At 35.7% G+C, this 24241-nt stretch overlaps 1 protein-coding gene across 1 annotated transcript in view; it reads left to right on the top strand.

Annotated features, from left to right (window-relative positions):
- LOC120351071 (alpha-1A adrenergic receptor-like) overlaps positions 1-23400 on the top strand; it is an 86245-nt gene extending 62845 nt beyond the window's left edge. The window contains exons 3-4 of the mRNA XM_039427027.1: positions 16119-16350; positions 21722-23400. Of these exons, the coding sequence (XP_039282961.1) occupies positions 16119-16350; positions 21722-21972 (483 nt within the window). The 3' untranslated portion in view covers positions 21973-23400. The remainder of the gene's footprint in view (positions 1-16118; positions 16351-21721) is intronic.
- The last annotated feature ends 841 nt before the right edge of the window (positions 23401-24241 follow it).

Raw genomic sequence — 24241 nt, forward strand, 5'->3', positions numbered from 1 at the left:
AGGTTGGAAAGCAGAAAGCATTGTGGTTATTTATAAGGAGCCCTGACAGTAATGGTGGATTTGGAAAAAGGGTCAGCAGTGTTTAAAATGACTACTGACAACTTTTTTGTGCTCAATTTATTGGTGGGGTGCGGTAGGAGCTGAATTTAGGAGGGGTGCGTCTATGAGATTGGGCGGGGGTGGGTTGTTCACCCCTGTCGACAGTTTGAAGTGCATCACCTGTCCGCGGTAGAAACTACACCCGTTGATAATAATTGGGAAAATGTGGGAGGTACACTGCTGGAGCATTGTTTGAGGATATTGTAATGTAGCCGATTATTTAACATGAATTTTCACAATTCGAGAGCATCCATTGTTTAAAAATTAAAAGTGTCGACGACGGTGAAAATTCATGACAAGTAAAATTGGACTGAAAAATGGTGTCTCTTAACAGAGGGTTAAAGCCGGGCCCGATTATCTGCTTTAGATAGTTCCAGGTCCCGTCCTCGTAACCGTACATTACAATATAAACTAAAGTCAGTCACACTTTTCAATCACATGCATTGAACTAAATAAACTACAAACAACTAGAGCACTATGAGCTGCATTGAATTTCTTTATAATATTATATATGGCATAAATTGAATCAACTTTAAATTGCTTTCAGTAGTTTCCTACTACCTTCCTAACTCCCTGCTATCTATTCCCTACGCACTAGACGACTCACTTTCTATAAGAAAATAGCTCATAATAATATTATTATCATCACTATTGCAATGCTATTCTCTTACCCCTTATATATTTTCCCTTTATAAAGTACAATATAAAGAGAATATGGCATTAGAAGCTATAATTTTTGTGGCTTATCCAGCTTCAAAAATAATTCTGGTCCTTTTTGGGGGGGGGGACCAGAATGGTTACTTTACCACTAACTATACTAAATAGGTACATGCTACATATTATCTTTGTGTAAAATAACCCTGCTTTCGAGATCGATCTATACTATTTTGAATAGTTGATAGAACATGGAAATTCTGTAGAAAGAACACAACCTGATAGCTAGGTCGTGTAAATTAAACCTACAATAACAACACAAACAAGATATTCAGACGAAACTCTCAAACGAGCAATTATTAGCACAACAAAAATGTTCACATGCTAACAACTAGGACTAGTTGAATCAGCTCTTCAATTGTATGAGGATATTTCCAGGCATTTATTGCAGCTCTTGAATTGAATGTGAATATTTTCAGGCTTTGCAATCAATGTTGATTATTCATATTCTGATTGGCCGTATTGAGGGCATATCCCAGCCAATGTTGGCTTGTGAAATAGTGATTTACCAACTTGATTCCAAAAGCTATAATTGCAAGCAATATTTTCAGGCGTTCTGGTACTAATTTCGTAGTTTATTGCGCTGTGAGAGCTGTCGAACAAAACATTAAGGTTCAATCGTTGTCTGGCCGACTGATCAAGAAATTCAGTAGACACAACGCTGTTCACTGTTGGTTTTACAAACACACAGAAACTAGTACAAATAAATTATCGGATGGATGATGAACGGTGGAATTAAGAAGTTAGTTTCGGGTACCAAATTGATTATTTATATTTAGTCATTTCATTTGGTATAGTTCAATCAGTTCAATGTTCATGTGGATTATGCTATATTATTTCCTAGTTTGAAACTAAAATTGAGAGAATAACCAGTATATCAAATTCTACAGCACATGACCTGGAAAATATCATTCAAAAAAAAATATGAAGAAGATAGTGAGATATTTTGTTTTATCAGAGACAAATAATCAAGATATATTAACTTCATGGTTCTATCTACATAAAACTAGAATGAAGAATGTTGATATAATACAGGTGAGTCCAAAAAAATGCAAACACTCTTTGACAATGCATATCTTGGTAACGCACAAGCAGTTGTTACAGTTTGCAGTATGCAATGCACACTATACACCAGACGTGCGAAATAGTGTCACTTTGATTCCATTTTATTCAATTCAATAGTTTTCTGTTGGTTCTCAATAATGTGAACAAGTGGCCCGTCCTTGTAGGCCACGGAATACGGCAGAGAAACGTGGCGCAGGCGAGAAAATGACCACCCGCGTCACGACGGACGGCCAGCCGGACTTCCAGCCGTCAGTCACGACGGACCAGCAACTTGGGCATTCCTTTTGGTATTCTATTTCGATGTCTCGTCAACAGGAAGTGTGGCATGAGTAGTTCGCATGCAAATTGTATCATGTGCCGATTCATTCCTATGCGTTCGAAATACGTTAGGTTTTCTATCGTTGCCATCAATCAAAAATCCAAATAAGTGCTATTGATATGCATTAATATTTTTGCGCGAACTTGAGAGCATTCTACGAGACATCTGTAGCTCTATAGAAAACAATCCTACAAGTTTGACACATCTAGGTTTGTCCAGAGTCTAAACTCTAGATCATACTATCAGAGCCCGCTAGCTCTCGTTCAGAAACAAACCTTCACATTATAACTATCTAGTCCAGACTGATGAAGGCTATCCATCTGAAATACCATCTCATAACTTATGGTCTGCCATTTATTTTGAGACTAAAGAACTTCAATAACTATAATCAACATTTGGAATTCTGCTGATGATTATCGTCCACAGGACCTCTTCCCCGTCACCTGAATTCAAACAAGGTCATTGTGTCTCTCTAAAACTCAATAATCATCTCTCTCTCTCTCACTCTTTCTTTCTCACTATGTCACCCCCTTCCACACTCACTCACTCACTTCTCTCTCAAATATTGTCCTCTCTCAAAAAGTGACCTGGATTCTTCAATGGTGATAATTTGCCCAGTTATAAGTGCACATGATTAGTTAATGACAGGTAGAACTGAAATGTTTTTTTGTTCTGATGATCTGTCATTAGTTCATTGACCTTGCTGTAGGGTAATTTGTAGTGAGCTTTAATAATCACAAATTCAACGCTTGTTGAAGGCGAGTCCTTTTTTGGCTATGAAATCCTTTTCTCAAGATTGTGATAATTGTGATATCAGAATTACGTGAGAAAATATCCAGTTTTATGGCAATTTTATTGATATATTCAAGAGAAAAGTTGTTATGTCTGAGATGTATGTGTTTAACATTCAACCAGAGATGAACTACGTCATATTATATGGTTCCTCCATGATTCAACACATCACAAAAAATAACGCAATGTGAATAAAACTAACAAACAAAATTGAATTCGTTGTTTTTGATGCTAAGTTGAGTTACATTGAGATTATTCAGGTTGATTGCAAGTTTTTTCAATGACAATTGATATCCATCTGATAAGTGAAAAGAATAAGAATTAATGAGATAAGAACTCTCTACTTCTATTTGCGAGTTCCAGTGGCAAATTAAAAGCGCTGACGTGAACGGTAGCTGATAAGTGAGTCGAGAATCAGGTAATTAGCCCTTGTTGAGCACTTTGTTTACGATCTGACAAGACCTGACTGACCGATATCTTGAGGAAGAAGGAATGAGTAGAAGGATCAAAAGAGAAAAAAAGAGAGAGAGGACTGAGAGCAAAGAGTGAGAGGGACAACCGGTTCTTTTATATACTCAGATATCCAGAAAGATAGAAAAACGGATGATAAGACGAATAAAAACGGAGAGAGAGGAGGAGGAAGAAGAGACCAGAGTACTGGGTGTGATAATTGGGAAGATAGATAAGAGAGGAAGAATGAGCAGCATGATAAAGTGTGATTGGCGGATATGCGTGTGATGGATAGGAGGTCGATTAAATCCTTCTCACGTAGAGCATGCAGATCAGAACAAGGAAAAGATTCAGTTAAACCAATAATTAATTAATAAATAATAACATAGTTGACTGTGGATTCGAAATGTGTCAAGTTCTTCGAGCCAATTAACTTGGTCTTGTGCATTACCACCTTTCTTCAACACTCTTGTAGTATACAGGTAGTGAACCCTTTGTTCTAGGCTGTTCTACAAAGAAGTTGCATTAGTTTCTCTGCTGACACAGAGAACATAATTGATAATGCTGAATTTGCTCGTAAATTATCATTGGGAAAACTGAGAAGAAAAAGTCCAGTTTTAAGGAAATTCTTGTTAATTGCAGTAGGCTACTTGGTAGTTGAAAGGTGAGACCACCCTTGGAGTTTCAAGCTTCAATGAAAGAAACACTTCTCTGAGAGACTAATGTATTGAAGTTCGGAATTATATTCTAAACTTTATTTGCTTGTGAATTAAACGCCGTGAAATGACATAAATCGATTGCTACATCGATCATATTCGTTCACTCGTTCAAGTTACATTCTTTGTTTTAATGGATGACATCATTTTAGGGTGGTTTAATAATGTGATTGGATTTTTGTACAAATATATGACAAATATGCAGCTTTAATGTTTTTGTTCCAGTTCGATTCCAATGAGAAAAACACATTTCAATTAAATTTGTGCTTTCATCAATTACTCAATTATGATAAATATGAATAGAAATAGAAACTTTATTTGTCACATAAACACAAACAATATATTTTGTAATACATACAAATACAAAATAAAAATAGGAAAAAGAACTATAATAAAAATATAAATGTGACAAATCTACTGTGCACAAAGAGATAAATTTCTGTCCGCGCACAGGAGTATCAAGACATAAATAGTTAATATTTAAAAATATGAATAACAAAATGCAGAACTAGTGTATGGTGCTAAGGGTTTTTTTTTAAATTAAGACTAGTATAAGTTGTGATGCTGTTCTGTTTTATTATCTACAATTTGAAAATATTATTCTATTTAGTCAAGTGTGCTGCATCATATTAAATAATTAACAGATTGGTTTTTAGTGTTGGCATATAATGAGAAGGTTCTCTTACATAATATAAGGCGAGTTTATGAGGGCTTCTGATGCTACCCTTGGTTGAAACAGCCATAACGGTTCAATGATATTGCAGCAATATAATGTCAATAAAATTTAGTTATCAGATTTTTCATCTGGATATGAGTCCTTTGACTTGGAATTGAAATGTTGGAGCAAACGATTTGAAATGAACATTCAACAATTTCAACAGAAATTGATTTTTTCAAAAAGTACGTGGGTACATCAGATGCTGGGAGAAGCTTGTCTAGAGAAGCAAGTTGAACTGTGAAGAATTTAATTAAACATGAAAAACTATTCCAGCTTCAATTAAGGCTTCACTGTTCTGGAAAAATGCTTCATAATTATTATTCATCTCGTGAATCAAAATTCCACTCAGCTCCTACCAAGGAAAGTAGAGACTTGCAAGATAATTTAAGAATATTATCAGAATACTTCGTCTTCGAGATTTTGAATAATGGTTTCTCATTGGGTCAAGCCCGAAATACAAGGATTTTCTGAGCTAAGTTGATGAGATTGAAAGATCTACAACGTATAATAACAATATCTTAGAACAGTAGTTTTAAAAACGGTGATAACAGATTTCGGTTCCTTCTTATTTCACTTTTGGCTTCTATCTTCATATCAATTTTTTACCTTTGCTTTTTGTTGAAGGTTTTGTGTTGATTGGTTTTTTATACGAGTATGTTCAAAACTCATCAAATAAGTTGAATTTAGTTTCATAGTACCATGCTGATATTAAAAGTATCAACAACTGTGATAACTTATACAATAGAAACACTATTAAATTGGGCTTTTATCCAACTTGAACTTTGTATCACAAATTAGAATGAATGTCTTAATTTTTCAAATTATAATTAATTGGTTAATGGAAATGAAAATAGGCCTATAACCTAAGTAAATTGAGAATGTATGCGAAATTTCAAGTTAATAATCTCAGTAGTTCAAACGTCATGATGCGTCAAACATGTTTTTCGTATCCTCACTTCAAACTGGTTGCGTTTTTTCATATTATAACATTTAACCTTCCAATTCAACCAATTTCAACAATTTAATGTAGATCTCACAATAGAACCCCCAGGAAACGACCTTGAACGAACGGAAAACGGTGCCAAAAAAGTGAAATCTAAAGCGAATGTTTCGGTCAATGTCATAAAAAGTTACAAAGATCAGGCATGGCGACAGTGAAAATGCCAAAACCAGTTACCACTCATTCAAGAGGAGTGTAACAGTTGTAAAAGCTGTTACAAAATCGTGTGCAACTGTCTGAAATAATACCAATAATGAAAATGCTTTAGTGCGTGGAACTGGTGACCGGTAACCGGTAACTGAGTTGTAACCGGTTAAAAAAACTGGTTGCTGATTCGATTTAGTCGTGGATTGCGTTTCAATAGGCATTAATAAGTAGGCCTTCTCTGGAACTTGGAAGTAAGTAGAACTTACTTATGAGTGGAACTCACTTCATGTTCGTGAATATCATCAGATGCATGTAGGGATTCAACGTCATGGGGAACAATGTTATTGAGTGTCAGATCGTATGTGTTGTAGTGTAAATAATGCAAATTTCAAGCAAACAATGTTATAGGGGATGAGAAGAGATTTTCTCGGATGTTCCGCCTCACTGTATATGCCTTCCCATGAGTGAACTTGGGAATTTAATTATAGAACTCAACTTGATCACTTGGGATTTTCGCTTGGGTTTCCGCAATTGGGTTTTACTTTCCGATTTGGTATACATTTTTCAAATTTGATTAAATGGTTGTAACACTAATACCATAGAGAAAAGATAGCAATTATACGTAAGATCCAGCTTATAATCATGATAAATGTAATGAATAAATAGTATCAGCAATGACATTCATTAATGTAACATCAATTATCCATTAATGTATTCTTTAATAAGAAATAATATGATTATAAGCAGTATAGAGAGAATGCACAAAATTTATGTTTCTACTATGAATTTTCAACATGAAAAATGAGAGTTTAACTCATCATCTTCTTCTATCGAACGCCCGTCCTTGGCTGTTCAGTCATTAGACGCCTTGCCGTCCAGTTGAGCCTTGCTCGAGTTTAACTCATAGATTTGCTCTATTTGAATAATCTTGCAAGGTTAAAAAATATCCTAGTATTTTCTCACCAAACTCATCAATCATTCGAAGCACACCAGTTGGCCCATCAAGATTTGAACTCGTCATTAAGATGGTTTTAAACCCGAGCATGACAATAAATCTTTCCTAGGTCTGTGTATCTATCAACCGTGAGCCTCGAGCTACTCAAACTGTTAGTAGTCGCTTTAAGAAACAACACACACTCAATGAATTCAGCTTGCTACTCATACAAACTCGTGTCGATTCTAAGCCGTTCGTATTATCTGTGGTCTCTTTATGTTTTGTTGATAATTTGATACCAGAGTGACCAAATGCCTCTTCGACGAGAAATAATGATGGAGAGTGGATTGATATTTTTGAACAGAGACGCCCACCAGGGTAACTCTAATTATTATTACACGTTGGACAGCAAGTGTGATTCTAATTCGAGAGTTGCATTCTCTTTATTCTTCAGAGTAAGTTCTTCATTATTATTATTTCACACAAAAAAACCACATGATTAGAATGATCGGGAGAGAAAAATAACAATATTTTGTGCTATTTTTCTCCCGAATTTAGAAAGACTACTTAGTCTGTAAAGGGTTATGTATTCTAGATCTTCACTAAGGGATCTCTATACTATTCTGCTATATTAAAGCTTACTTCATAATGTCAATATCACTTGGAGATGACAACAATACTTCCTATTTCAACCAGTGCTCACAGTTTGAAATGAATTTCCCCGTACTATACGGACACAATAAACATGATTGGTTCAATGTTTTTTCTCTGCTGTGAGTGGTGCCCCCATATGCCTGTGCGTGAGTAATAGGATGGATGGTGTTGAGAGATGATTGGAGGTATTGTTATGAGTAGGATACAAATAATCGGAAAGTCATTTCTCAGGTTATTGAATAGCTAGAGTCTAGAAGTCTAAAATTCTAAGAGTCTAAAGATCTAGAGTCTAGAACTAGGAGTTGTTTCAGTACCTACTGAATAATACTCATTGATCCCGAAAATGTGATATCAATGAAAATACCAATAAAAAAAATAAAAGAATAAATTTTCATAAATCAGATTTCAAATGATAACGAAAATACTATGTATAGTTTTGGGTCCTGCTATATTGGAAATACCGCTTCATCTCGTAATAATAGCGGAATTTTCAGAGACTAGATATATATGGCTCTGACTGCTTGTTAACCCCTACCCGAGTAGGCTACTACAGAGAGTCCTCTCGCAATTATCAGTGCTGCAAGTGTGTGAGGCCTTGTGAATACCTGAGGATACTAACAATGGTTGTGAGATTGAACCATAGAACTATACTATGTCAGACCCATATTCCTAAAAACCTACAGTACCTACTGATGTACCTACAGTACCGAACCATCGATGTATTATTGAGTATTTAACTTTTTATACTATACTCCATCCACTGACATTGAATAGTTACTATAGGTACATTTTCATGTTTGGTGTACATTTACATGTATTTGTACATGTAATCCTGTTCATAGGTGTATATTACTATACATTATGTGGTCCGGTGATTTGTAGATGCTCGTTCCAGTCGGATTTGACGGTGAGGATTGCACGATTCGTCAAACGGGCAGCTTCTTCAATCTGTCAGCATTATTTGGATGGGAAGCAGTATAAGAAATGCTGACCGTTTGAAGTGAGTCTCTCCATAGCTGCATTTCTACCTTGTCTACGCGCAATGATCGATTGGGAATGTTTGAGTCCAATTTTGTCAGAGAGAGAGAGAGAGATAGAGAGAGAAAAAGGGAAGACCTCGTAGGAAAGTGAAGCTGGAAGTAGTAATGATGAGCGTTATATGTTTTCGGTTTAGTTTTGTTGGTCCGTCCGTTCTGGGACGGAATAGGTATTTTTTAATAGCTCTGAAATGTTCTTCGGAGTATTCTTAGCAAGGGGAAGAAAATATGTACAATTTGGAGAAGAATAGTGATATATTCAAAAGAAAGATGAATCTGATTACTCTAATAATAAGAGTAATAATTATGAATAATAATACTAATTATTATTGATTTCAACAACCTCTACTCAGCAGTCGAAAATGGATTTACACTTTTGAGTCATCCTTCCCTAAAATTCTTAGCAAAGAGGAAAGGAGTGTGATTATAAAATATAGTGACTTTGAAGAATAGATGTATCTGAATCACATTTTTATATTGGTTTCATAGATAAGAAAGATGAAACAATACAAATTGTCGTAGCTTAGCTATAATAGCATGAGGACATGATCTATGATTATGGAAACGAATGAGACTTTAGGAAATTGATGAATGTGTTCATGAAACATTCTGTATCTGAATTCTTACCTAGGAAACACAAAGCGAATCCGTACAGAGTTTCACAATCCACTAGGGTTACTGTGTAATTTATGTTCGTAATAAAAATTTTGAAAAAAAATTCAAGTATGTTACTTATTTGATTTATATGTTTTATCAATGTAAATGAATGAGTTCAACATGATGCGATATTAATAGACTTCACAATGAGCTATAAATATATTGCAAAAATCAATTACTTAACATTCCAATTCTTACTATCCTCCTCATCCAATGGTATGTGCTGCCGACACATCCAATAAGATGTGGTGCACAAAAGCAATTCTTCTAAATAAAATAAAATTTTTTCAACAATAAAAACCCACAAAGGAATGATTAAAACTCAAAATTTCGCAGAAGCTGACTTTATTGAACATTTTACCTAGAGACCATCCTTCGAATCTTACTCAGCTCGCGTTTTACACTTGCCGAAATTACCACTTAAACAAAATTATTTCGTAACATAATTTTCGTGGACCTTGTCCATCACATCACATCAGTTCTTGTCTTTTTTGGAACATCACGCAAAGTCTGTAGTGAGATTCACTGCAAACTGTCAACATTGGTTGCATGGGAAGCACCCATGTTATTTAATAGGATTGCCGACAAGAGTGGACTCTAGAAGAGCAGTAATAATTTTGGGAAGGTCATCAATGATGTATGATTATCATCTCTTCTCAGTGTTATGTCTAATGAGGGAGCTACTTTGCTCGGGTCATGTATGCTGCGTAATGGGCATTCAATGCTTTCATGGGCATACTTCTTCTATTTCTTTTTCCTTCTTTTCTTCTTTCTCCCAATTTGGGCATGGACAGCCTACCTAATTACTCTTCTCAGTCATCTTCCACCAATAACTGATCGCGCCTCTGGGTGATCATTTCAAAGATATAACAAACTGGGAAGGTCTACCACTACATCTTCTTCTTCTTCTTCTTCTTCTTCTTCTTCTTCTTCTTCTTCTTCTTCTTGTTCTTCTTCTTCTTTTCTTCTTCTTCTTCTTGTTCTTCTTCTTCTTCTTCTTCTTCTTCAATCCGATTTCTAAGCATTGCTCTCTCTTCTTCTCTCAAGTAAAAAGATTACATTTTGTGATTATCCTATTATATTGAGCGAGCAATTTCTGTATATCTGTTTATATTTTTATATCTAGTTATTTATGTTCAATGGATCTTGAAAACGGCTCTAACGATTTTCACGAAATTTGGAACATAGTAGGTTTGTGATGTAGAAATTCGGTTGCACCTGGTCTCATCCCTGGGAAAACTCGCTGAAGGACATGAAAAGGATAACAATTATTCATCCTTGGAAAAACAGATGACAATTTCGTTGTCTGTCGAAACAGAAGATGCGTGTGTGGGATAGAAACAGAATATTATTTCCAGCTGTGTAATGAATCAGCGATAAACCCTAGAAATTTTAATCGACTTGATTAAAATAATCCGTTTTGTTGACATGACATGATAATCATTCTAAACTAGAGTATATAATAATTTTCATTGTTAATCATTATTTGACAATTTTAAGTGATTAGTAAGTGTTATTTTGTTATTCAATTTGGTTTGTGAATAATCTAAATTAGAACGGTTTTGTTTCAAAATGTTTGACTGAAAATTGAACCTGAATTCAAGCGTATGGAACATAACCTACTTTCTGGACTATTTATAGTGAAAAATAAAAATTCGGGGAAGAAACAGTTTTGGGCTGTGACTGTTAGTCCTTCCCCAATTATTTTAAATAATTGTGTTCTGTTTATCAATAGTTTATAAATAAATAACGAGCAAAGCTGGGTGCCCCGATATTTATTCATAATTTGAATTCCCTTCCCTAACTTTGACTAAATTAACTTTTTTCTGTATAATGAACTCCACCAATACCAACGAACACCAACGTACCAGTTCATTTCAATTTTTCACCATATTCTGACTGTTTTTGCAGTTTTTCTCAATAGTACATTAATAATTGAATAAAAATATTCAACGTCATTGCTATTATATTCATAAACATTCTTATTGCATTCTCTATCAACATTTCCCATTCATATTAGCTCACGCAAGAGTTAATTAGATCAGTATTAGTCCACAAATGTAGCATTCTATCAAATTTAAAATCTATTCGAACTTGTATCGATTGTATTGATTTTGAATGTATTTAATAAATTAAAACTCACAGAGGACCTACTGAGGCTACCTCTTGTAATAAATTTCATTACTGGAGGAAGATCTTTTATCTGTAATGATAAGCTGTACACTAGTGACTATGTAGTGTCATCGTTCCTAAAGGATAGCGTCAATGATTTAAATTATTAAAACAATGGTGACAGATTAATGTGAATCTCACTCTAGATATTAATTTTCAACTAGAGACTTTATTCGTTCGTCGGTGGGCTTGTGGATTTTTTGTTTGTATGTTTGATGGTAACTTACGATTGCTTCCATCAATGAACTTCACATTTTTAATACATATTCTTCGAACATTATTCAGGTATTGGTTATTGGCCAAAGAAATTGACTCAATACTTCATCCTTTCACAGGATATTGAAGGTTAACATTACTAGTAGTTCTGTGAACAGTAGACCTCACGCAGTACTAGTAGTTCTGTGAACAGTAGACCTCACGCAGTTCTCTCATTCACAAGTATCTGATGTCACCTGTTCTAGTTGAATCACAATTAACAGTTGAATCATAATTTACTTTCAGAAACTGTTATTTGCGTTCTCCAAGATCGAAAACTCACTTATGTTGATAAACTCAGTTCACGTTTGAATTTGTTACCCGTATGATAATTTATCCAGTTCCGTGATAATCATTCCATCTGATAAAAATATTCGTCAACTATTTTAAAATTAATTTTTTATCAATCAAGAATATTATAATTTCTTCAGCATTATTCAGTTCATTTAATCATTTACTATTTTATTTTCAATAACCTATCAACTTTGCTTTTCAAATGTGAGAATATTGATACTGATGGGCACGCATCATAAAAAATATTGAAACCCTACCTTGTAGAAATCGACACGGCCAGACTGAATAATCCACTATTCAGCTGATTGATTATGAATAATTCTATAGTCTGATTAATCCTATCTTCAAAGTAGATTATATACATAGTGATATCAGAGTACGGAGGAATACCTTTTCTTTTCATATTATCCTCAAAATGAAAAATTTCAAAAAACCTTGTGTATACATCGACGCGCAGTTGAAAGAGGAATATTCCTGCAAAATCTCATCGAATTATATCAACGCGTTTGGCCGTAATCTCGTTACATACTGACAGACAGACAAAAGAGAATCCGAGTTAAAACTTAGACCTTACTGAACTTAGACCTTATTGTTCGGTTAAAAAGTCCCTCTAGTAAAACGTTTTGTATTAATTGACCATTACAAATCGCATATCAACCGTCAGCTTAATTTTCAATTCTATGCAATGATATAATATGCAATCAATAAACCAATGCAACATTAACTATTTTCCTTCATTTTCCACTGCTACCGATAGAACAGCTATAGTTACTAGTGTATAAAGGTGCGTACAGACTTATGAGCCACGAATACGCGCATTTCACTGGAATGCGCGTTTTTGTGGCACTTAAGTCTGTATGCACCTTAATAATTCATGTGTTGATGAATTAACTATTATAGTCTTCAATTAATGCTATTAGTTTATTCGCAGGGGATAAGTCTAGTGTAGTACAGTACTGATTTCAAAAGTCCAAAAATGTCAACCGGACATTTCTATCTCGGTCCAGGGACATCTTCACCATCCCAACATGGCTTAAGAACAGCAAGCTACATTCATCTTCTCCAATTGCGCCATCTTTATGTCCATCACACACACATAACATGTCTTCTCCATAACTCATGTCCAACTTAGCTGCAACTTTCAGGGTCCAAGTTTCCTGTCAATGAGTTATTTCGCAACTTTTTCATAGCGACACATTGTTTATGAATGGTGGCGGCCAGAGGATGTTCCAATAGGTAATGGGCAAAGTTCAACGCGGTTGGCTAATTTATTGGCTACAAATGTGGTCCACTGACCCATACATAGGCTGGGCCATAGGCTACTTGTTTGCCATGACTTTCTTTCAGACTGTGTCTGTCTCTGTGTCTGGAATGAAGATGTAGAGGAGGCGACAAGAGAAAAGCAGGAGATGGAGAGGATGGGGAGAAGAAAAGGAAGAAATGGGAAGAAGAAGTAGAAGAGGAACGAGAAAAATAGAAACAAGCTTTTGGAGGGAAGGGGAAAACGAGGAGAAGGAGGTATAGAAGGGCGAGAGGAGGAGGAGGACGTTGAAATGGAGGAGAAGCAGGAGGAAGTTGAAGAGGGAAAGAAGAGGAGAAAGAATGAGAATAAGGAGTAGAACAACAACATCAAGAAAGTAGATAAAGTACATTGAAGAAAGTTGTAAAAGGTGGAGAGAAAATAATAAAAGAGTAAAAGTGAGAGGAATTATCAAATTAACGAGGAAAATAGAGGATGAAAAACTGTAGTTAAATGTAACTCAATGTAATGTAACTGTAATTTAAACAGTAACTGTAATGTAACAGTTAATGTAACTGTAGTTAAATGTAATTCAACTGTATTTAAATGTAATTCAACTGTATTTAAATGTAGTGTTATAGTTTAAGAAAGAGGGTGAGGAGAATGAATAGGTGAAGGAGGAGCGCAGGAGGAGCTGAACGGGAAGAGGTTGATAAATGAGAAGAAGGGGGAGGAAAACTAGAAGTAGATACCGAAAAAGGTGATAGAGAAGATCGATTGATTGATTGATTTTTATTTAGATGTGATATGAATAAGTGATGACGAATAAGATCGAAGAGCTAGAAATTGTAGAAAGGAGGAAAAGGAGAAGAAGAAGCTCAAAATTCAAGAAATGCGAACAGAAAGACAGTTTAAAAAGGATAGAAAGAAGAAGAAGAAGACGCAAGAAGGAAAGAAAAATGCAAGGGAGCTACAGGAAAATGAAAGTAAGATAAGGCTTTTTTATCAGTTTTCCTTCTATCTCCTTCCTCTGTTTAACTGTACCTCCTTCAAATCCTTTCCTTCATCTTTTTTCTGGTATCTGCTTCACACAACTGTCTTTCTCTCTAATCCTTCTATCTCTCTCCCCTCTTCCCCTCACTCTCTTGCACTTCGAGTGCATCACAGATTGAATAATGTGAAGCATGTAGTGACACTCGATCTATTACTACGTTCCACTTTTTCTAATATTATGTTCAAATTAAAAAGGAATCTTCACTTCAGAGCCCCTATAAATTATATCTGCAATAGGTTACATCCTATTCATATATGAACCATATACTTTTTGTGCAATTGGTTATATCCTACCTAAAGCATACATTTTTTGTGCAATCACCTATCTTCTTTTCAAAGCATATATTTATAATGTTTGCAATAGGTTATCAAGTCCTGTATTCGAAACCTGTATTCGGCTACAGTGAGCTTCATTCCAAATTGTCAGCATTAGTTGAATGGTGAACTTTGAAGTCATTTCTAGGGAACGCTGACAGTTTGAAGTCAATCTCAGTATATATGACTAATGTATCACCTCAATAACAGTGTGGTAAAACTATATAGTAATATAGAAATCTATAATAACCATAGCGATCTCAAATTTATGGTCAAGTGGCGGCCTTGAACCCACACATTCGACACACTCACACATACATACATACATATATATGTACTCATATAATAACTGATGCAACTCAAGCAACATGTGTCACGATTAGTCAATTACTCAAGATCACAATCTTAGCTGCAAAGTATTACTATTTATATTTAAAGGTAGGTCCGTTAATAATAAATTCCGTACAAAAGATGCTACAAGTATTTCGAAATGTCACATATATCAATTTTAATTGTTGAGAGCGAGTATCATCGGATTGCATTGCTATCGGAGATACATCAAGTTTAATTCTTGTTTGGAACGTGAACATCGAATTGAATATTTACATCGATTTTTTTGATAAATTATCTCTCTCGAATTTACTCCAGTCTACACTGCTCTCAATTCTCGCTGCAAGCAATTGAGCCGAAACATAACTAGGTTTATTTAACGCAGGAAGTCTATTAATGAATCGGTTAAAATGTGATAACGTCATATCACAGCGTTGAAATTTAGAAGTGTGGATTATAGAGCCTATTGGATAGAGCGGAGATCAAATTGAACAAAGCAAGCGCCGTTTGACGCTGTGGGCTCCAGCCCTACTTCCCAATCAATTTCTGCACCGCTGGGCAGGAGAATTCCATTGATTTTTTAAAAGTTTTCAAACAGTTTGTTTCAAAGAATGAACACTCCCATAAGAACCAATGGTTTTTGTTTTTCTGCCCAGCAGAGGAAAGATAATTTGTAAAATAGTTTTTACAAAGAATTGGAAATCCTCATAAGAACTAGCGAATGCTTTACTTTTTCTGACCAGTGGAACAAAAATTCAATGGACAGCAGAGCTTGAAGACTTGTTATTGATACTGTATATCGATCAATTTTCAATCTTCCTGTGCAATCAACTTTTCTCACGCATTTCCTGTGTCTCCAATATTCAATATTCTGTGTCTCTATCAACCTTAAGCTTGTGTGCTCCATCAAACTTTGAACAGATTTTATCTGAATTGAACACCATATGATAAATGCGATCATAGCTAGACTCAATCCTAAAAGAATTAAACTCAAAATAAGCAGCTATTGATACGGGCCTATCAGTACTAACAGACTAGTTCTCAGAGTCGTTATTCTTCTGATGTTTCTTGAATCTCTTTCTTTATTTCTGTGTGCTTAATTTCTTCTCAAATGATATGCCTCTCACTTTAGTCTTCTCAAATTATGTGTTTGTTAGGAAGAACGTATCTCACCGTCACGTCTGTCAGCGATCAGCAGTAACGGCAGCCTGGGCGGCGTCGGGATGGGTGGCCGCGGCAGTGATGCGTCCCGCAACCTGCACCAGTCTTCGGCGCTAGACGGCCGCGTCGTCAAGTTCCAGCGACAAAAGAAGGCGGCCAAGACCCTCGGCATTGTGGTGGGCGGATTCCTGCTCTGCTGGTTTCCGTTTTTCATCATTTTGCCCATCGGTGAGTCGAATTCTGCTCATTACGTCAAGCAGAAGAAACATTATTCTTATGGCAATGTTCACACATAAGCTCAGAATGAATTTTCCTCAGTCGAGCAGAAAAAGGATACCGTTGATTCTCATGGGAATCCTACTAAGGAGTTCTGAATGATCTCATTTCATTCAGAATTCTATAATCTAAAAAAAAGGCGAGAGCAATTTTTTTATGTCCGATTACTAGCTTTGGCGGAATAAACTGGAGAATGATAAGAGGTTTTTGGGCCACTCTGTATCTAGCACAAGGAAATTTTTCTTGGAAATATTGGTTTGGGACTTCTCTCAGGTATTCGAACAATATATTAAAAAATCAGAACTATTGTAACTATTTATTACATTAAATGTAATATATTGTAGGGTTAGTAAAAACAATATAAAAACCTTGTAGTACCCTTGTAAGGGGGTTGGAACAGTCCTATCTTGCCCATGTTAAATTGGCCACTTTCATGTTCCTTTTTCTCAGAAACTGTTAGGACTACAAAGCTGAAACTTTGCAGGAGTGTTCTAGCATATCTCCTCTTGGATTAGACGAGAGGGTTTTCTCATTTTCCACTTTTAAATATAAAAAAACATTTTTTTTCTAATATCATGTTTTTTTACAGAAATTTACACACTTTTAATTTTTTTTCTCTTGAACTAAACTATATTTTTGAAAAATCTCTCGTCTAAAGTTGTATTTTATCTCAAGGAATATACACAAAAAAATTCAGCCCTCTATCTCTAGTAGTTTCTGAGAAAAAGGTACATGAAGTTAAGAAAACAAAGTTTTGTGTAAATCGCATTCAAAGTTGAACTAACCAAAACTAGTAGGCTCCAGAGGCATAGGATGGTCCTGCTTCTTCATCTGCTTCCTGGATGTTCTCTTCCAGCTTTCTTTTGGCTGCCTGAACCTTCTTCTGGGCTTTTTTGGTGATCTCTTCAAGGCCTTTGTCAGCATTCCTGATCCTTTCAGCATCAATCGCCATCATTGTTGTGATACAGTTCTCTCCCACGTCAAGTCCAAGTGCTTTCAGAATCCGGCACTTGGTGATTGCTCCTTCATTGAATGAAGCAACAGCCTCAGCAACACCAAAATCTCAATGTTTGGAGCCTAACAAACACTGTTTTAGGAATTCTTGTCCAAATCAGAGCATTCACTGACTCATTAGGGTTCTGCGTTTTTCCATGAAGACACTTTTCCAATAAATTTGGATTGCTCAAATCTCTGAAGATGGGTTTCAACTCCAGCATAATAGCTTCAGGGAGGTGAAAGTGTTTTTGATGGGGAATATGTCTTATCTTCCTCTTCAGCTTTCCTGTATTTGCACCAGCTGTTAGGTCCAATGGGGCATAAGCCATGTGATGGCTTTTCATCAGATGAGCCAACATGAAAATACAATGCCCAAACTGCCTTGCGCATATCTGCTACAGTTGACTTCTCATTACTGTTCCGTTTTATGGCCAGGCCATAATAAGTTGTGAGTGACTTTATGGCACTGTCAGTCAATCTTCCTTTTCCAGAAATGGATTTCCCATCAGCAAGTTTTTTCCCAGAGGATTTGGATTTCAAATTTCTCAATCGGGTCCCCATCCGCTTCTGGACATGACCAATGCACTCTAGTTTTGAGATGGTACACTCATCTCCATAAACTTTCATTCCAGCTACATTCATGAAAGCCTTTGAATCTCCATCCCCTAAATATTGAGTGTACCTCACATTGTACCTTTCTTGCGATCTCTTATAGATTTCTGATACACCTTGTACTTCCATGCCCCCACTCACACCAAAGTAATTAGCTGAACAAGTGTCTGTATGCTCATTATTAAACCTGTTGGGACACCTACAATATTTTGACATCACTTCATAGTCCACTACCTTCCCATTGTCTATAGATGTTGCAGTTACCACCCCATTGAGTGAAGTATGGCCTCTGCGCTGCCAGGAACCATCTAGAGCAATGCACAGGTCTCTACTACCCTCATTCAGTTCCACAGCTTCTTCAACAGCCCCCTTCATTGAATCCAAACACACACTTGTTGCTGCATTGGCAAGCAAATCTACACAGCGCTTCAAATTGGGAGAGTTTGGAAGATTCATCAACCCACAAAACATTCTAGCAGCACTATCACCCTTCCCCATCACTCGAATTGCATACATGAATCTTAGGCTGATATCAAAAAGAGATTTATTAGTTTGATGTGGAACTCTCACTGATGAATACTGTCCAGGAAATACATGAAAACATTTGTCACAATTAAAAGAAAGTTTGGAAGCTAGACCTACATTTTTATCACAATTCACATTCAGTTTACCACTACAATTTTTACAAACAGCAACATCCAGTAACATTGAATTCAGTTGTTTCAAATCTATGAGTAAATATTGGCATTCACTTGTCACTAGATCACTATAAGAATTCAAATTGTCTTTCAGTTTCTTAGCAGAAGAACTTTCAACTTTATTTTGAGTGTTCACTTGTGGCTCCCTAGCTGGTGTTTCTGGTAGAGGGAGAGGCTTATGAACTTTCCTTTTTTTGAATATTCTGGATGACCTCGGCATTGTTAATAAAATAAATTGCACTCCACTTGAAATAACAATCTGTTTTATAACAAATCAAGTAAATATACGACTGCTACAATAATACTTTTCACAATACAATTTCTCAACTTCTGTAACTTTTTGGTTATGACTAATTTTGTTTGCAGCTCTTGACAACATAGACATAGAGCAATATTAGTCTAGAGAGCTCAATATTCAGCTGTGATTCAAGTGAATTATCACAGTAGTACCAACATAAAATAAAAAATAGCACTGCAGTGAGAACGAATGAGCAAGGAAATCAAGCTAGGATTAGCTTTGTGGAGCAAAACGCAAATTCCGGAAAAAATTAAATTTTAGGCATGTAATATATTTTTAAAAAATGTTTGAAAACATCTTGCCCTTGATAGAATATTTATGTATTATACATCAAATTGTACAGAAAATAATGAAGAATAAGAAAAAACAATAAAATTTTTTTGGGGAAAAAATTATTGGTCAGCTGTTCCAAGGCCCTCAGTGAGTCGAATTCTGCTCATTACGTCAAGCAGAAGAAACATTATTCTTATGGCAATGTTCACACATAAGCTCAGAATGAATTTTCCTCAGTCGAGCAGAAAAAGGATACCGTTGATTCTCATGGGAATCCTACTAAGGAGTTCTGAATGATCTCATTTCATTCAGAATTCTATAATCTAAAAAAAAGGCGAGAGCAATTTTTTTATGTCCGATTACTAGCTTTGGCGGAATAAACTGGAGAATGATAAGAGGTTTTTGGGCCACTCTGTATCTAGCACAAGGAAATTTTTCTTGGAAATATTGGTTAGGGACTTCTCTCAGGTATTCGAACAATATATTAAAAAATCAGAACTATTGTAACTATTTATTACATTAAATGTAATATATTGTAGGGTTAGTAAAAACAATATAAAAACCTTGTAGTACCCTTGAAAATGACCCACGTTAAGGTCGAAACTAGTCGTTGAAATATTTTAATGTTTTTAATAAACAAGGTTTCTATACGGTTTTTATTAACTTGTACAAAAGTAGCCCATGTAAGTGAAGTGTTTTTATGTTGTAGGGTGTGTGCTTTCAATATATTATATTTTATTTTTGTGTCCATATTGACTGGACTAGTAGTAGAACGGCGAAGTGGCGGGAAGAAAGTATAGAATTTATATAGTGTACATAGTATAGAGAGTATAAATTCAGTAGTTTTATCATTCTTCACTCTCTGGTAGTGGATAGCGAAGGGAGTGTTGACAATTATTGATGAAAGAATTTATGTGTGTCAGAATATAGTGGATACGCGATGATAGGGTAGAAGGTAGGGGAAGCGTAGACATTGATATACATGCACTCTCAGCTCCCTTCTCTGATACTCCACCTTCTCTACCTATCTCTTATGTATTATCTACCTTCGACGCTCCATCACTCGTCGCAAAACACTTCACTTACATTGGCTACTTTTGTACAAGTTAATAGAAACCATATGAAAACCTTGTTTATTAAAAACTTAAAAATATTTCAACGACTAGTTTCGACCCTAACGTGGGTCATGCTTTCAAATGAACTCTGCTTAGTCGTGCAGGAAAATGATACAGTTGGTTTTAACGGGAGTATCATTGACAGCATGGTCGGGAGAAAATATGAACCAAGGTGATAAGATTCCAATTGCAATTGATTTGTAACAAATAGTATAAACCATGAATTTATTCAAATTACAAATATACATTCAATATCCCTAAATGCGCTCTTTTATGAAAATTGATGATGAGATAGCCTCTACAAGTCTGAATCACAACCAAAAAGTGATTTCTTTGAAAAGAGTAAGTTTCTGAAGTTAGCGTTCTCCTCATTCCTGGTCTCCCAATGTAACTAAATGTTATGTTTGTACCATGAAGCCTAAGAAAATATCCTATTGTATAGATTCCAAATTAAAAGCCGATATTTTGTTAACTCAAGCCATTTACTGTCGTCTACTGTCTATTATTACTGTTTTAGCCGAGTGAGAGTGTAAGAACGGCACAGTATGAATACAGTGACTATAGAATCATACTAATAGTCACTGCAAGTATGAGACACTACCAGCGTCACATAGCTTCACGAAAAAGAATTACTAGGAATATTGGCTTGAGTTAACATTGAAATTTGGTACATAAACGCCATATACCATGGGATATCGTCTTATGCCAACTTTTCTCTATGTTTATACTCATACAGTTTGACTATCAGTCAGTTTATGATTTTCCTGGATGCGATATTTTGATTTTCTTTCTTCAGATCATATTATAATCATTACAGCCTATAATTCAATCCTTGTGCGTCGCAAAATCTTCGGTGAAATAATGATAACAATTACTCTATCTCCACAGTTAATGAGAATGCAAGGAAGGAGAGCAGTGGGACGTCCAAGGTATTCGTAGACCTATGAGTTGATAGAACGGTGAAGAGGAAAGACTGTTCCAGGGATGAAGATAATGGCGATGGATGGGGAATTATGGAAGAAAAGGACTGAGGCTACCCCAACGCTGTAATGGTACACTTGGGAGAGGCAGAGAACAAAAAGCATAACCTCTAAAAATTATCAAAATTTGATTTCCCATCTAGGTTTCTGTCTGTTTCTTGTTTCCTATTGTGAGTATAGTATATATTTCATGAATGAATATCTGAAGGATTCAGTGGAAGACTTTAGTATTTTTAAATGTGTTTTACTTCTTAAGTAGAGTGAAATTAATGGTTTTAGTTTTGACTAGTTTTAATAAAAGTTTGAAAAAAATAAATGAATCATTGATAGTAGTTGCAATGTACGTTTCAGACGCAGCGTGCAGCTCATGCAACCTGTCAGCGGGCACGCTGTTCAACCTGGCCTTCTGGCTGGGCTACTTCAACAGCTGTCTGAACCCGGTGATCTACGCGTGCAGCTGTCGGGAGCTGCGAAGAGCCTTCCTCGGCCTGCTGTGCAGCTGTTGCCATCATCACCATCATCATCACAGCCAGCAGCAGCACATGATGATGACACGAAACTCGCTGTCTTCGTCGTCGGTCTACTTCAAACGGGCCTTATAACATTCTGATTGAGTGAAATGGTAGACTACTACTGTATCAGATTATTTGCCTGAGATTTTTGACCGGCTGTTGAACTGGATATCGTACAACATGTACAGTATTGTGAGAAGTGAGGACACAATCTAACTTACGAGTATTGTTTGCTTTACCTATGAGGCCGAAACGTGGACTTTTTTGAACAGAGATGAGAAAAATCATCTCTCTGCATCAAAGGTCATTTGAGAGAAAAATGTCCTCATATTTTAGATTTTCTTGAATATTTTAGAAATTTGAAGATATTTTAGTTACCACAACAACAGTTCAAGGGTGGCGTCGAGAAGAAGAAGAAGAAGAGTGGCGAGGCGAGGTGAGGGAGAAGGCGAAGGAGCATGAGAGAGGAAAAGGATAGGGAACGACAAGGAGGATGATGTGTCTTAGGAGAAAATATTGAAGATTGAGAGTAAGAATAGGATGAAAGTGGATTTGGAGTAGGAGATGAAGAAGAAGAGCAACAAGAACAATATAAAGGAGACGAGAAGAAGAAGAGAAGAAGGAAAGAAGTAGAGGAAAAGAGAGAGAAGTAGTAGAACAGGAAAAAAACAAGGAATAGGAGACATGATACGTACTCAATATTAGTACGACAAGTGGAAAGGAGAGGATGATAAGGAGAATGGGGAGGAAAGATAGTAGTAAGAGGGGTAGAAATTATTATAGATCAAGAGAAAGAGGAAGGAGATGATGAAGAGATAGAAGAGGATAAAGAAGGAGAGAGGACAAGTAACATTGTGACAAGTACACAGACTGTAGTCTTAATGATATATTATTGGACGAGCGTAGCGAGTTCCTACTCGAAGCTCGAATCGTTTGTAAGTTGGTAGGTTTGCAGATTGTTCGACTATAACTTTCGAAAGTTTTCATCAATCAACTTCCAATTTTCAATACATTTTCTTTCAATTATTGAACAAATCGAGTTCGTTGGCCAGCAAAAATAGAGTCTATGATGATTTTTGAGGATACAACAGGATAACATTGAATGTTCATAAGTAAAAAAACATTTTAGTGATTAAATTATCACAAACCACAAATTAACTGTCAGCTTCAGCTATTTCTCTTGACTGTCCACCGCTGTCAAAAGACAAAATATCAGCAGAATTTTGAGCGAGTTCTCCAGCCTGGGGGCTTATCCTATTATTAAAAAGTATGAGGGAGTGAGTCAATTTCGTTGACCAACCAACTCGATCTGTATGATGGATCAGAAAATATGTACGAGTGATTATGATAATTTCAAGTTGATTGATGAGAGCAAACGGAGCAATAGGAAGTTATGAAAGCGAACACCGATTCGAGTCTCTAAACATCAGTAGGAACTCGCTACGCTCGTTTAACAATGTTGCAGGGCCGTATTCATGAACGTTACTTGAACCTCAACTTATCAAAGCAAAAACCTATGATAACAAAATTAGTAATTCTTGTCAACCGCACGAAAATAGTCCGATGGGAATTGGAAGAGATGAGCCCTCACTTACCCCTCTCACTCAGAGCCCAAAGACGTTGCCAATTCATCAACGATTTTATTTGGCAGCATTAAAATTATCAATCCCACTTTCCATTGAACTATTTTCGTATCGGTACTGGGTATAAAATTATTATGAAAAAAATGTAATAAAAATTTCACGTTTCACATTCCATCTCATATCGACATATTTTTGAATAATAACTTTTTCTAATTATAAAGAGATTCCATGATAATTTTTACTATCTTTTGCAATTTAATTGTTGTCATATTGTATGGAATTTGCCATCTGTGTATGCTACAATAACCAAAGATTGGACTAGAAATCTGATTCAAATGTATTTTTCAATAATTGATGTAATCGGTAAAATAAAATTGAAATATATTCAGATAACTATTATTATTCGAATTTGTCAAGTTTCTTGTGTTATTATTCTTCAACTAACGAATAAAGGGTTCCGGTTTTGCTATTTATAATACAAACTCTATTCTATGAGTTTGTGAGCCTAGTAACTCCAAGGCCAGCCCAATTGCACAAAAGCCTGTTAAATTTGAATTTACGAGAACTAATCAGAGGAGGCTTTAACTATCTATCACTATCTTCAGAAATGTTGTGTAACTTCTCCATGATGAGGTGAAAAAGTGATTACACAAATATTGTCAAATCCACAAAAAGAAGTTCACCTCACATCTCAGTTAACCAGACTCGAGTTTCAACGTCATCATCTTCCATATTTTTGTGTAATCACTTTATCAGAGGAGGCTTTTTCGAAAAGA

This window comes from Nilaparvata lugens, chromosome 4 (genome assembly GCF_014356525.2).
Source record: "Nilaparvata lugens isolate BPH chromosome 4, ASM1435652v1, whole genome shotgun sequence".
In the NCBI taxonomy this organism is placed as follows: domain Eukaryota; kingdom Metazoa; phylum Arthropoda; class Insecta; order Hemiptera; family Delphacidae; genus Nilaparvata; species Nilaparvata lugens.